A 15997-nucleotide genomic window follows, 5' to 3' on the forward strand; every position below is an offset into this window, starting at 1 on the left:
GCACCACCTTTTACACCTGACTTACATGAGTATTGGGGAATTGAACCTGGGTCTTTAGGCTTCAAAGGCAAGTGCCTTAACCACTAAGCCATCTCTCCATTCCAGCATTTGTTTTTTCATTTCAAGAAATATTTACTCTAACACTACCAAGATATTATAGTGATTCAAAGCATGAGGTCTGGGCAGGAGAGGTGGCTTAGCAGTTAAGGCATTTGCCTGCAAAGCCAAAAGACCTCAGTTCAATTTCCCAGGACCCATGTAAGCCAAAACATGAGGTCCAAAACCTCACAGCTAGGGTTTATTGTTACCTCTGTCACCCAGGAGCTCTATAACCATATCATTTACTTTCTTGTTGAGAGGACAATATACCTGGCCCAAAACAGCTTATGGAAGGAAAAAGGTTTATTTCCAGTTTACAGTTTTAAGAGGAAATCAGTCATGGTAGGAAAAGCATGGCAGGGGCAAAAAGCTGGCATCACATCCTCACAGCAACAGGAGGAAGCAAGAGAGAGCAAGCAGGGCCAGGCCCCAGTGACGCGCAAGCATGAGGCAAGGCTCTACCTCGCAAAGGTTCCATAACTTTCACAAACGGTACCAGTTAACTGGGGACTAAGGGTTGAAACACATCAGTCTATGGGGGACAGTTTACATTCAAGCCATCACAGTCACCTTGGAAAGCTAATTCCTCTAAGCCTCAGTCTCTTCTTCTATGAACATGGAACCAGTGAGAAGTCTTTTTTTTTAAATATTTTATTTTTATTTATTTATTTATTTGACAGAGAAAGAGGGAGAGAGAGAGAATGAATGGGTGCACCAGGGCCTCCAGCCACTGCAAATGAACTGCAGACACGTGCGCCCCCCTGTGCATCTGGCTAACATGGGTCCTAGGGAATTAAACCTGGGTCCTTTGGCTTTGCAGGCAAATGCCTTAACTGCTAAGCCATCCCTCCAGCCTGAGAAGATTTTTAAAGATGGGAGCTATTGGGTATTATTTGTGTGATAATAAAAAAGTGAGTAGGAGGGAATAGATAGTTGGTGTCAAGGAGAATGAGGAGCTATATCAGCTTCTCCTTTGTTGGAGTTAACAAAGATCACATGAAAAATTGTGGAACTATTTATAAAGTCAGCCCATGGTCAGAACCTGTTGCTATTATATTAGGCAAACTGAGTTTGAGCAGAATACAAGGTAATTTACTCTCTTCTGTTCTTCCTAATGCAATCAAGCATAATGTTTCTTGTCACTCTCATGTAATAAAAGGTCCTCTAATCAGTTTGGTGCCAAGAAGGGTCTGCTTTCAGAAATTCGGATGTCTAGTCTGGCGTAGCAATCAAATCTGGCAGCATTATTTAATTTACGACTTCTCTGCCCAGTTCCCCGAGGCCATGAAGCCTAAGTGGAAGAAAGGGAGACAGCACTTATCTTTTTATGCTTCTCGCTCTATTTCCTATTCTTTTGTTGGCTAGAACTTCAGAATTCTCCAAAGCCAAGTAGAAAGGTGCTTATGGGAAAGGACACCATTTCAGAGCAGTTACAGCCTCCATCTGACCCTGAATCTCATGTGCGGTAAGAGGCAAGTGTCCAAAGCTTGCTTTTGGTTGCCCCAGGCAACCAAGAACTTTATGCTCCTCTCCCCATCTTTGTGGGACCACCATCAACTCTCCTAGTAATCCTCCTGACACCTCCTGCCCTTGGGTGATGAGGAGGGCATGTGTCCTTTTCAGGGCTAGCTTGCCTTGGCCTCCAAGTATGTCTGGAACAGAGAGCGAATCAGTATGCTGCTCCTCAGAGCTGAAGGGTCTTCATTAATTCTGCTGTCCCCGTCACTGTTTCCCTTTCCTCTAGTGCCCTGGCTGGTGCTCAGCGAGATCTTCCCTGGTGGGATTAGAGGTCGAGCCATGGCCCTGACTTCAAGCATGAACTGGGGCATCAATCTCCTCATCTCACTGACGTTTTTGACTATAACTGGTAAGAACCATTTTCTTTTAAAGTCTTTTGTCCTTTAGGACAAATGGTAGGGAAAACACACTACCATTTTACTGTGGAGATTTTCAAACACACTTAGAAGTAGAAAAAATGTCAATGAGCCTGATATACCAATTGTCCAACCTAAGCAGTTCTGCTTAATTCATATGTAACTCCACCTATTGTACTTGCTACCAATAATTTTGAGCTGTTTGTGTGTGTGTGTGTGTGTGTGTGTGTGTGTGTGTGTATTATGCCTTTGGTAAATTTTAACATGGATCTCTAAAAACATAAGATATTTAAAAAAATAAACCACAATATATGAATATTCTTCCCTTAGTATCAAATATTCACTCTATCTACATTTTACCAGGAACCTTATAATGCTTTTATTCTCTAGTTGAATCATGTCCAAATACATAATTATAACTGACTGATATGTCTCATAACCTGTAGGCGTTGCCTCCATTTTACTCTACTGGATCCTCAACCCACTTTATATTTTTAGTGAGGAACTTGAAGAGAGTTTTTGCTGAGTTTGGCTTCTGTTGATTATATTCATGTTGCCTTTCCTTCTGCCCTTTGTGTCCCCTGCAGAATCCTGTTTAGATCTACATCGAGGCTTGGGGAGTCCGATTTTTGGGTTTGTTAGTAGATGCCTTGGCAGGTAGACATGGTGTGCCCTGCCAGCATCAGTAGGAATGCCAGGTGTGGTTGTTTCCTCTGGGGCCATGTTGGCCTCCTTTAAAGATCATACTCACATTCTCAAATTGCATTCTTTTATTCTGTCTAAATTAATATGTATATATATATTTTGAGAGTCAGGTATGGTGACACACACCTTTAATCTCTGCACTTGAGAGACAGAGGTAGGAAGATCACCATGAGTTTGAGGCCAGCCTTGGACTACAGAAAGTTTTAGGTCAGACTTGGCTACAGTGAGACCTTATCTCAAAAAAAAAAAAAAAACCCACAAAACAATATATATATGGCTTATTACACACACACATACATATGTGCATATGTGTATGTGTGCATATATATCTATTTGAGACAGAAAGAGATAGAGATACAGATAGAGAGAATGGGTATGCCAGGCCCTTCTGCTGCTGCAAATGAACTCCAGATGCATGTGCCACTCTTGTGCACCTGGCTTTACATGAGTACTAGGAAACCAACCCCGGGCCATCAGTTCTTGCAAGCAAGCACCTCTGCTAAGCAATCAAACCCCTTCTGAATTTTTTTTTTTTTAATCTGGAGAATTTCTCTAAAGAGGAATTTGTTTTTTGTTTGTTTTTTTGTTTTTGAGACAGGGTGTCACACTGTAGCCCAGACATGCTGTGAATTCAATGTAATCTTCCTGCCTTGGTTTCTATGCTCAATTAGAATTATAGGCAAAATGCCAAGTCAGATCCATTTTTTTATACCTTTTTACTGATTATTCATTTGCAAGCAGAGAAAGAGAGGGAGGGAGGGAAAGAAGGAGACAGGGAGAGAGGCAGAGAGGGACAGGGAGACAGAGAGGGAAGGAAAGGAGGAAGAGAGAGGGAGAGAAAGAGGGAGAGCGAGTGTTGTGTATGTGTTTGTATATCTGTGTGTGTGTGTGTGTGTGTGTGTGTGTGTGTGTGTGTGTGTGTGTATGGGCATTCCAGGGCCTCTGTCCACTGCAAAGGAACTCCAGAAACATGTTCCACTTTGTGCTTCTGTAGGTACTTGGGAGTTATACCCTGGACCATCACATTTTGCAAGCAACTGCTTTTAACCACCAAGCCATCTCTCCAGTTCCCAATTTTAAAAACAAACAAACAAACCTAGAATGCTGTAATGACTTTAGTTTACCTTTGATTGGGATGCTTGAAGATCTATATATATATAAGAACCAATTTTCCAAGCGTGGTTTAGAGAATCTTGAAGATTGAGATTTTACGTGACAACAAGCCCTTGGATACCAACGAATTAGTGAAATGTCATTGCTATCACTAAAAGAAAGCAAAATGTTCCAGAGAGACAAGCACTGTGCATTGGGGCTTTATTGCTTTCCAGTTCTGAGGAAAATATTTTGAGAAGCAGTTTAACATTTTCAGTGTAGCCGAGAGTCAGGGTGAGCACTGTGTACCCCGTGCTCTGGGAAGCTGAGATGGAATGACCAAGGGTGAGTGTGAGGCCATCTTGGACTCTGTAGCAAGGCCCTGTTTCAAAAAACAACCAATGGCTGGAGAGACTGCTTAGTGGTTAAGGTGCTGAAAAGCCAAAGGACCCAAGTTCAATCCTCTAGGACCCACATGAGGCAGATGCAGAGGTAGCACATGCATCTGAACTTCGTTAGCAGTGGCTGGAGACCCTGCTGCAACCATTTTCTCTCTCTCTCCCTCTCTCTTTTCCACTCAAATGAATAAATAAATGGCTATATTGTTTAAAAAAAAATCATGGTGTGTTTACCAAACAAGGGTGACTTGGATGTCAAGATCATGACATTTGTGTTCTATCAAGAATGATGGGGGCTAGCAGGATGGCTTAGTGGTTAAGGCACTTGCCTGCAAAGCCTAAGAATCTAGGTTTGACTCTCCGGATCCCACATAAGCCAGACACACAAAGGTGAGGCAAGCACAAGATCACTCATGCGCGTAAGGTGGTGCATGTGTCTGGAGTGGCTAGAATTAATGGCATGCTAATTCTGTCTCTCACAGTAAAATGAAATAAAGAAAAGAATGATGGGGAGAATTCGAGGTGTTTAATTTGTTTTGTGTTTGTGGTTTTTGGAGGTAGGGTCTTACTCTGGCCCAGGCTGACCTGGAATTCACTATGTAGTCTCAGGGGGGCCTCGAACTCACTGTGATCTTCCTACCTCTGCCTCCTGAGTACTGGGATTAAAGGCATGCGCCACCATGCCTGGCTCAAGGTGTTTAATTTGGACCCATAACTCTGAGAAAGGATGAAGGTGTCAGTAAGTATTTGAGTGTCTGTCATGAGGAAGGGTTGAGGAGATCTGATCCAATGTGTGCTATGCAGAGGGCAAAGCTGATGTTCTGACAGGCAGGTTGGCGGATCTAAGGAAGGAAGGACTTCTTAATGGAGCAACCTGTCTCACTCGGTAGTGAGCTACTCTCTGAACTGGTGAGTCCCCGTTCCCAAACATGCTTGAACAGGGCCGGGGAGACAGTGCCACCGTTGAAAGCACTTGCCACTTAAACCTGAAGGCCTCTTGGGCCTGAGACCAGCAAATTGGACTCTCCATCACTCAAGGGAAAAGCTGGCTCTTGCCATGAGCATGCGCACCCCCAGTCCACGGGGACTGAAGAGTAGCTTGGGTTTGCTGATGGGCAATAGCTACAGGTTGAGGGAGAGGCCACATCTAAGTAAAGGCATAATACAAGGATGGATGCTAAGAGGATATCTCATGTTTTCCTCTGGCCTCTGCACATGGGGTACACACATCTGTACATACATGTGCATACGCTACACATCACAAACCATATTACTCACACACAATACAAAAAAAAAGCAGAAATAGAAGCAAATTTAATGAGACACTTTATTAAGCAACCCACCACGCAAAGCCATGTGCCAGCAGCAACATAAACAGAGTCCAAAGAACTGCAGTGCCCATTTTTCCTCATGCTTCTCCTCACTTCACTACACAACTCACTGAGAGGGGGTCCCCATGCTTGAGAGCCCTCCATAGTGCAGAACACGCTGGTAGGAAATTGCTGAAGAGGTGGAGGCAGGAGAATCAGGAATTCAAGGCCAGCCTAGCCTACACATTATGAGTGCTGTATTCATGACCCCGCAGTGAATACCAGTAACCCCACTGAGAAGGGCAGTCATGGAATGGGGCCAGGGAAAAGGAGATGTATGAGTATAAGCCAATGGCTATGACAGATTTGCAATATGTTCATATATTAAAGCTCTCAGTAAAAATTATTATGTAAAAAAAAATTGGCCTAGGTATACAACCCCTCAGTTAGTATTCCTCCTGAGCAAGTGTGATTTGTGGCTGTAACTGTTAAGGGCTCTTTGCAAGTCTTGACTGCAGTTGGTCTGAGCATGTGTGAAAAAAGAGCCAGTTACTTCCCTGTCCCTGTCACATTGGAGTTTCTGTAGCTGACCAGAGGCTGCCAAAATGCCAGTGACAGGTGCACATGGTTTCAAGGGCCACACGTCCTCCTTGGTGAATGCACCTGCAACTTGTCTAGGGACTAGAAAAGGACTTGGTATCTTTGGCCAGAAGTTGTCAAGAGGATAAGCAGTCTGGCAGATGAAATTCATCAAAATCGTGGGGTGCTCATGTCTTGTTGACACATCGTAGGAAGTTGGTGCTTTTATTGGACCCATGATTGCTTTTTTCCTCTGGATTCAGAAGCATTACAAACACACTGCTGGATATTAAAAATGATAAAATATGGGCTATAAAGAGGGTCTGGTGGTTAAGGCACTTGCCTGCAAAGCCTAACAACTGGGGGTTCAATTCCCCAGTATTCATGTAAAGCCAGATGAGCAAGGTGGTACATGCATCTGAAGTTCAGTTACAGTGGTTAGGGGCCCTGGCACACCCATATTCTCATTCTCTCCCCCCCCCCCATCTCTCTGTAAAAATATAAGGCTTGAAGTGTCCACTGTTGAGTATTTTCACTGGTGATTTCTGTTTCTCCCATTGAACTGCATGCAGAATGGCTTCTTCCAGCTTTCTGTCAGCTGGTCTACATGGCCATGTTTTTAATTGTTTTATTATTTGAAAGAAGAGACAGAGAGAGAAAGACAGAATATAAATGGGTGTATCATGGCCTCTTGCCACTGTAAACGAATTCCAGATATATGTGCCTCCTTATGTATCTGGCTGTATGTAGGTACTAGGGATTTGAACCTGGGCCATCAGGCTTTCAAGCAAGTGCTTTAACCACTAAGCCATCTCTACAGCTCTTGGCTGTGCTTTTAATTTGTGAGTTGCTTCTACTTTTCACGACACGACTGGCAAGTGTGGAAATACGTGTGGCTCTCTATGTGCTTGAAGAAGTGGTATTCACACATGGGATGAAGGCAACATGAACCCTATGTCTCACGGCTTTCTTTTGCCTCTTGTAGATCTTATTGGTCTGCCGTGGGTGTGCTTCCTGTACACAGCCATGAGTGTGGCCGCCCTGGTTTTCGTGGTTGTGTTTATACCTGAAACAAAGGGATGCTCTTTGGAACAAATATCAATGGAGCTAGCAAGAGCGTAAGTATTGGTACACTGGTCTCTCAACAGTACTCTTTGGTCAAAGACACAGGGTTGTTTTTTTGTTTTGTTTTTTTTTGAGGTAGGGTCTCACTCTAGCTCAGCTGACCTAGAATTCATCTGTACTCTCAGGGCAGCCTTAAACTCACAGCGATCCTCCTACCTCTGCCTCCCGAGTGCTGGGATTAAAGGTGTGCGCCATCACGCCCGGTGAAGATGCAGTTTTTATACACAACGAAGCAGTAACATCTGAAATGAGTTTAAGCTATTTCTTTTGCTATGACTCTGTTCCAGTGCCAAGTTTGGTCCTTGACCCCTGCCCTTAGTGTGCACTTAATGATTTCACTAAGTAGAAATGTTGCTTCTCAGCAAACAAGGCTTATCTACAACCTCAAGCTGGGCGTGGTGGTGTACACCTGTAATCAGAGCACTTGGTAAATGGAGGCAGGGGTATCAGGAGTCAAGGTCACCTTTAGTTATATGGGCATTGAATATTTCTGGATTGTTTGAGGTCGGCCTGGGCTAAGACCTTGTCTCAACCCCCTCTCTACCCCCAAAAGAACATCTGTAGTTCCCAGCTGAGGATTTTCTTGGGAATTTTGGGTAGATGCTGGGATAAGATGCTCACCTGAGTCAGGATCATGGTTTCAGCTGTTCATCTATAACAGGCTTACAGGTCTTTGAACTCTAAACACTTAAAGCTACAATTAATAAAACAAAAACACACAAAAAAACCCTCTTGGTTATAGAGGTCTACAATTGCTTTTATGGTACACATTCAAGCTCATATTAAGAAAGAGTTTCTTATGTGAGTAGGCATGCATTCAGAATGAACTAAGCATTTTAAAAAGACAATTCAAGTAGAGAAGTTGGTTAAACAGTTTAACTCAGAAGTGGGGCCATGCAAAGCTAGCTTTCAGCAGCAGGCCGATAGTGCTGACAGCCACAATTGATGGCCTGGGGGAAGAGGTGACATCTGAAGGGGAACTTGTTCTTCTTAGATTAAGTCACTATACTTGGAAATGGAGTGACACTTACTCTTGGGTTTTAAGTGTAATGGATAAAAATGCATTTGTTTTTACTGGTTTGTGATTGTCTTTTAAATATACTTACAAACTTTAGAGAAAAAGGAATGATGACTGAAATTGTGGGCAAGGTGGTTATCTAGCTTTTACCTGAGGGAAGACTAAACCTGATAGGTGAATTGATGATGAGTCCATATGTGTAGATGTGTTTATATAAGCCAAACCTTTCTTTCATAATTTTTTTGTTACAAGAGAGAGGAAAAGCGAGAGAGAACTGGTGCTCCAGGGCCTCCCTCCAGCCACTGTAACCAAACTCCAGACATGTGTGCCACCTTGTGCAAATGTGAGACCTGGCACGCTTGCATCACCTTGTGCGTCTGTATATAAGCCAAACCTTTAATTCTGGCTTACTGGGGTAGAGGTCGTAAGTAGAATTGTGAACAATTTTCACTTCATGTTCATCCACTTTTTCACAGTTGAAGTTTTTAAAATATTTTACTCAACTAAGCAGAAAAAAACTTTTCTTAAATCATAAGCAAAATATCAAGTTGTAAAGCTAAAGTTTGATAAGGGGACCGTTTGAAAAAAATAAAATGGAAATGATGAATTTACAATGAAAACATGCAGTTGCCATGAAGACTGGGTGTGCCCTCAGCCTGGCCAGCTTACAGTGCCTAAACTTAGGCATGTTAAAACCAAATGACTAGATTTCTTAGTGAGCCATGAACCTGAAGTTCATCATTATTTACAAATACATACTTCAAGCCAGGTGTGGTGGTGCATGCCTTTAATCCCAGCACTCGGGAGGCAGAGGTAGGAGGATTGCCATGAGTTTGAGGCCACCCTGAGACTACATAGTGAATCCCAGGTCAGCCTAGGCCAGAGTGAGACCCTGTCTCGAAAAACAAAACAAAAGAAAACAAAAATAGACAAATACATACTTCAAATCATTATTAGTAGCTTCCAACCTTGATAACTCAATGCACCCTCCTGGAAATGGAAAACATGGCCAGATTTCATAGTCAGATGTTTCCACTCCTGAGATGAAGACATTGGTTACCTCCAAATCCATTGTTCTTCCTTCAATAATCCTGCCCTACACTGATGGCACATCAGTTGTCTACTGTACACAGCAACTCACCCCATCTGTAGTGCTGAAACCAGGTCTCCTGATGAATTAACTCCATGTGGACGGGACAGTCGGTGGGACTGAAAGGCCTGTGACCAGGTGGGTGGTAGGAGCGCAGGCAGTCATGGGGAGCGTGAGTTACCTTCCGTAGTGTTTCTTCTCCTTCAGGAGTGCAATATGACTGCAAGCAGCATCTGAAGGGGGTGAAGGCTAAGGAACTTTAGGGCCCGCATACATTCTGGCTTCCATACCACTTCGACTTTCTATTCCCAATAGATACCCCGAGACCAGCTTGGATTAGAGGCAAGAGAAGACTTCATTATTTGATGGGATAAAGGACAAAAATATTTGACCACATCTATTCTAGTTTTTCTTAAAATTCTTTTGGTTCTCAATTAATGTTCTTTCACTTCCTCCACCTCTCTCATTCTTATCTCATTTCTCCCTCCAGTCTTACATCATAGCTTGCTTGCTTGCTTACCTCATTCATTCATTCTTTATTTCTTTCTTTCTTCTTTCTTTGCTTTTCTTTTATTTTTGTTTTCCCAGGTAGAGTCTCATTCTAACCCAGGCTGACCTGGATTTTACTATGTAGTCTCAGGGTGGCCTCGAACTCACAGCAATTCTCCCACGTCTGCCTCCCAAGTGCTGGGATTAAAGGTGTGCACCACCATGCATGGCCAGCTATCTTTGGACATAGAACACAGGTTTCCATCTTTTTGCCTTAAGAATCAACTCAAATCATGAGCCTTCTAAGACCATGCAATTCTAAACCTGGAGCACTTCTTTGTCTCATACATTTTCAATAATTTCTAGTCCCATTTGCTCCCATACTTGCCTCAGCTACCTTTTTTTAAAAAAAATTATTTTTTTAATTGATAACTTCTATAAGTGATAGACAATAAACCATGATAATCTCCCATTTCTGTACTTTCCCCTTCACAAACCACTTTCCATCATATCTCCTCCCACATTCAATTAGTCTGTCTTTTATTTTGATGTCATCAGCTTTTCCTCCTATTATGAAGGTCCTGTGTAGGTGGTACCAGGCATTGTGAGGTCATGGATATCCAGGCCATTTTGTGTGTGGAAGAGTCCTCTGACTTCACTTAGGCCATTCTGCCACCAGTAATCTGTTCATTTACTTACATATATACATTACCATCCCTTTAAGTCCTCCCCTCTCCTCCTTCCCTTATAAGCGCTTTTCTAGCTGACTGGCTTCTGTTACTGCTTTTTATGTCAACATACAAGTCTAAACATTTGTAGCTAGGATCCACATATGAGAGAGAACATGTGGCATTTGGCTTTCTGAGCCTGGGTTACCTTACTTTGTATAATCCTTTCCAGATCCAGCCATCTCCCTGCAAATTTTATAATTTCAGTTTTCTTTGCTGCTGAATCAAACTCCATTGTATAAATGTACCACATCTTCATTATCCACTTGTGAGTTGAGGACCATCTAGGCTGGTTCCATTTCCTAGCTATTGTGAATAGAATGGCAATAAATATGGATGTACAAGTATCTCTAAGGTAATGAGATGAATTCTTAGGCTATATACCTAAGAACAGCATAGCTGGGTCACATGGTGAATCTATTTTTAGCTGTTTCAGAACCTCTACACTGATTTCCACAATGGCTGTATCAGTTTACATTCCTACCAACAGTGTAGAAGGGTTCCTCTTTGTCCACATCCTCGTCACCATTTATTGTCATTTGTTTTCATGATGGTAGCCATTCTTACAGGAGTGAGGTGGAATTTTAAAGCTGTGTTAGTTTGCATTTCCTTGATGGCTAAGGTTGTAGAACATTTTTATATGTCATCTGTATTTTTTCCTTTGAGAACTCTCTGTTTAGTTTCCTGGCCTGTTTTTTTAATTGGGTTGTTTGATTTCTTATTATTTAGGTTTTTGTTTTTTGAGTTTTTTGTATATCCTGGATATTAGTCCTCTGTCAAATGTATAGCTGGCAAAGATTTTCTCCCATTCTGTAGATTGCCTCTTTGCTATATTCACAGTGTCCTTTGCTGTACAAAAGTTTTGTGATTTCATGAGGTCCCAGGGGTTGGTTAGTGGTTTTCTTTCCTGAGCAACTAGAGTTATATTCAGAAAGTCATTGCCTATGCGAATATGTTAAAGGGTTTCTTCTACTTTTTCCTCTAGCAGTTTCAGAGTTTCAGGACTGGTATTAAGGTCTTTGATCCATTTGGACTTGATTCTTATACATAGAGAGAAATAAGGGTCTATTTTCATCCTTCTACATGTAGATATCCAGTTTTCCCAGCACCACTTGCTAGACTTTTTTATTCATACCTTCTTAGATCTTGATTAGCTGTTCCCTGACCTTCCCTTTACTCAGTCTCTTCCCTTGACCTCACTTAGACCTTTCCACCCCCATTAATCTGTTCTTCTACTTACATATATACAATACCATCCTACTAAGTCCCCCTCCCTTTCTATTCTATTTATATTCCCTTTCTAGCTTACTGGCTTCTGCTACTGAGTTTATTCCAACTCACATAGAAGTCCAATCCTTTGTAGCTAGGATCCACATATGAGAGAGAACATGAGACATTTGGCTTTCTGAGCCTGGGTTACCTCACTAAGTATAATCCTTTCCAAATCCATCCATTTTCCTGAAAATTTTATAATTTCATTTTTCTTTGCCACTGAGTAGAACTCCATTGTATAAATGTACCACGTCTTCATTATCCACTCATCAGTTAAGGGATATCTAGGCTGGTTCCATTTCCTAGCTATTGTGAATAGAACAGCAATAAACATGGTTGTACAAGTAACTCTAAGGTAGTGAGAAGAGTCCTTAGGATATATGCGTAGGAGTGATATAGCTGGGTCATATGGTTAACCTGTTTTTAGTTGTCTCAGAACCTCTAAACTGATTTCTACAATGGCTGTACCAGATATTCTCTCCAACAGTACAGAAGGGTTCCTCTTTTTCTGCATCCTTGGCAGCATTTATTGTCATTTGTTTTCATGATGGTAGCCATTCCAACAGGAATGAGATGAAATCTCAGAGTAATTTTAATTTGTATTCCCCTGATGGCTACAGATACAGAACATTTTTTTAGATGTTTATATGCCATCTGTATTTCTTCTTTTGAGAACTCTCTATTTAGTTTCATAGCCCATTTTTTAATTGGGTTGTTTGACTTCTTCTTATTTAGTTTTTTGTATATCCTGAATATTAATCCTCTATCAGATATATAGCTGGCAAAGATTTTCTCCCATTCTCTAAGTTGTCTCTTTGCTGTATTCTTTTCTGTACAAAAGCTTTGTAATTTCATAAGGTCCCAGTGGTTGATCAATGGTTATATTTCCTGAGCAATTGGGCATATAGTCAGAAAGTTGTTGCCAATACCAATGTGTCAAAGGATTTCCCCTACTTTTTCCTCTAGCAGTTTGAGTTTGTGTCTGATATTAAGGTCTTTGATCCATTTGAACTTAATTGTTATGAATGGAGAGAGATAAGGATCTATTTTCATCCTTCTACAGATACATATCCAGTTTTCACAGCACCATTTGCTTTTCTCTAATGAGTATTTTTGGCATTTTTGTCAAAGGTCAGGTGGCAGTAGCTATCCAGACTTACATCTGGGTCCTCTATTCTGTTCCATTGATCTACATGTCTATTTTTGTGCCAGTACCATGTTTTTGTTACTGTGGCTCTGTAATATAGGTTAAAATCAGGTATAGTGATACCACCACACTTATTTTTGTTGTTCAAAATTGTTTTAGTTGTTTGACAGTTTTTGTGCTTCCAAATGAATTTTAGGATTGTTTTTCAATTTCTGTAAAGAATGCCTTGGAATTTTGATGGGGATCACATTAAATGTGCAGATAACTTTTGGTAAGATTGACATTTTCACAATATTGATTCTTCCAATGCAGGAACAAGGTATGTCTTTCCATTTCTGAGTGTCTTCTGCAATCTCTGTCTTGAGTGTTTTAAAGTTTTCATTGCAGAAATCCTTCATTTCCTTGGTTAGGTTTATCCAAGGTACTTTTTTTTTTTTTTTTTTTTTGGATGCAATTGTGAATGGGAGTGATTTTCTGTTTTCATCCTCTGCATGTTTGTTAGTATATAGGAAGGCTACTTATTTTGATGTGTTTATTTTGTATCCTTATATAAATAAGTGTTTATCAGCTCACAATTTGCTGGTGAGTCTTTAGGAAACTTTATGTATAGAATCATATCTTCAGCAAATAATGATAACGTGATCTCTTCATTTCTAATTTGTATCCCTTTTATGTGAGTCTCTTCCTTGTTGCTATGGCTAAGACTTCCACTACTATGTTAAATAAAAATGGGTACAGTGGAAACCCTTGTTTTGTTCCTGATTTTGATGGAAAAGCTTCAAGTTTTTCTTTATTTATTATTATGTTGGCTATAGGTTTGTCATAAGTAGCCTTTTGAGATATGTTCCTTCTATTCCTAGTTTCTGTAGGACTCTTATTGTGAAGGGATGTTGGATTTTATCAAATGCTTTTTCTTCATCTAATGAAATGATCATGTGATTTTTGTCCTTTAGTTCATTTATATAATGTATTACATTTATCAATTTGCGTATGTTGAACCATATCTGTATCGCTGGGATAAAGCCTAATTGGATTGGATGAATGATGTTTTTGACATATTGTATTCTGTTTGCCAATATTTTGTTGAGAATTTTTATGTTTATATCCACAGAAGAGATTGGCCTGTAATTTTCATGTTTGTTCTGTCTTTATCTGGTTTTAGAATCAAGGTAATGCTGCCTTTATAGGACTTTGGTAGTTTTCATTCCTCCTCTTCTTCTTTTTCTTCTTCTTCTTCTTTTTTTTTTTTTTTTTTTTTTTTTTGGTTTTTCAATGTAGGGTCTCACTCTAGCTCAGACTGACCTGGAATTTACTCTGTATTCTCAGGGTGGCCTCGAACTCACAGCAATCCTCCTATCTCTGTCTCCTGAGTGCTGGGATTAAAGGCATGCATCACCATACCCGGCTTGTTCCTCTCCTATTTTATGGATAAGTTTGAGAAGCATTGGTGTTAGCTCTTTCATGAAGGTCTGGTAAAATTCACTTGTGATTCCATCTGGGTCTGGACTTTTTTTAGTTGAGAGGGTTGGGTTTTTTTTTTTTTAATAACTGTTTTGATTTCTGTGTTTGTTGTTGGTCTGTTGAAATGATTTATCTCATCTTTTTTCTTTAAAACATTTTGTTGTTGTTTATTCTTATTTATTTGAGTGCAACAGAGAGAGAAAGGCAGAGAGAAATAGAAAGGAGAGAGAGAATGGACACGCCAGGGCCTCCAGCCACTGCAAACGAACTCCAGACGCATGTGCCCCCTTGTGCATCTGGCTAACATGGGTCCTGGGGAATCGAGCCTCGAATCGGCATCCTTAGGCTTCATAGGCAAGCGCTTAACCACTAAGCCATCTCTCCAGTCCTCTTTTTTATTTTTATTTTTGTTTTTTTTTTTTGAGATAGGGTCTCACTCTAGCCCAGGCTGACCTGGAATTCACAATGTAATCTCAGGGTGGCCTCAAACTCATGGTGATCCTTCTACCTCTGCCTCCCTAGTGCTGGGATTAAAGGCATGCACCACCACTCCCGGCAGTTTATTTCATCTTGATTTAATTTGGTAGGTCATATAAATCAAGGAAATCATCCATTTCTTTCAGATTTTCAAACATAATGAAGTATATGTTCTTTAAGCACATCCTCATGAGTTTTTGAATTTCATTGATATCTGTTGTAACGGTGCCATTTCCAACTCTAATTCTATTGAATTGTGTCTCTACTCATTTTTTTTTTGTAAGATTTTCTAAGGGTTAAGCAATTTTGTTTATCCTTTCAAAGAATCAACTCTTTGTTTCATTGATTCTTTGTATTGTTTTTGGTTTCTATTTCATTAATTTCTGCCTTAATCTATTATTTCTTTCCATCATTTTTTGTTTGCCTTGTTCTTCTTTTTCCAAGGCCTTAAGGTGAAGCACTAAAGTGTTTACTTGTGACCTTTCTAATTTCTTTTTCTTTTTCTTTTTTTTTTTTTTTTGAGATAGGGTCTCGCTCTAGCCCAGGCTGACCTGGAATTCACTATGTAGTCTCAGGGTGGCCTCAAACTCATGGCGATCCTCCTACTTCTGCCTCCCAAGTGCTGGAATTAAAGCATGTGCCACTACACCCAGCTCTAATTTCTATTTATTTATTTATTTTTAATTTCTTAAGGCAGGGTCTTGTTCTAGATTAGGCTGACCTGGAATTAATCTCAGTGTGGTCTGGAATTTATGGCAATTCTCCTACCTCTGTTTCCTGAGTACTTGGATTAAAGGCATGCACCACCATGCCTGGCTTCTAATTTCCAGAGTAAATTTCACTCTTAGGACTGCCTCCATTATGTCCCAAAGGTTTTGCTATGTTGTGTTTTCATTAACATTTGATTCTAAGTGATTTCCTTCTTGATTTGTTTATTGATCCACTCATCCTTTAGTATTGTATTATTTAGTTTCCACGGTTTTCTGCATGCTCTATACCTTTTGTTGCTACTGTTTTGTAGTTTAATCCCATTGTCATCATATAGAATACAAGGAATTATTTCAGTTTTCTTGTATTTGTTAAGATTTGCTTTGTGTACTAATATGTGGTCTATTTTACAGAATGTTTCATGT

At 40.5% G+C, this 15997-nt stretch overlaps 1 protein-coding gene across 2 annotated transcripts in view; it reads left to right on the forward strand.

Annotated features, from left to right (window-relative positions):
* Nucleotides 1-15997, forward strand: part of Slc2a12 (solute carrier family 2 member 12) — an 81649-nt gene that overhangs the window by 51221 nt on the left and 14431 nt on the right. For both annotated transcript variants that reach the window (XM_045157985.1, XM_045157986.1), the window contains exons 3-4: nt 1844-1966; nt 7043-7175. In XM_045157985.1, coding sequence (XP_045013920.1) covers nt 1844-1966; nt 7043-7175 — 256 coding nt within the window. The remainder of the gene's footprint in view (nt 1-1843; nt 1967-7042; nt 7176-15997) is intronic.

The sequence above is a fragment of the Jaculus jaculus genome, chromosome 9 (genome assembly GCF_020740685.1).
Source record: "Jaculus jaculus isolate mJacJac1 chromosome 9, mJacJac1.mat.Y.cur, whole genome shotgun sequence".
In the NCBI taxonomy this organism is placed as follows: domain Eukaryota; kingdom Metazoa; phylum Chordata; class Mammalia; order Rodentia; family Dipodidae; genus Jaculus; species Jaculus jaculus.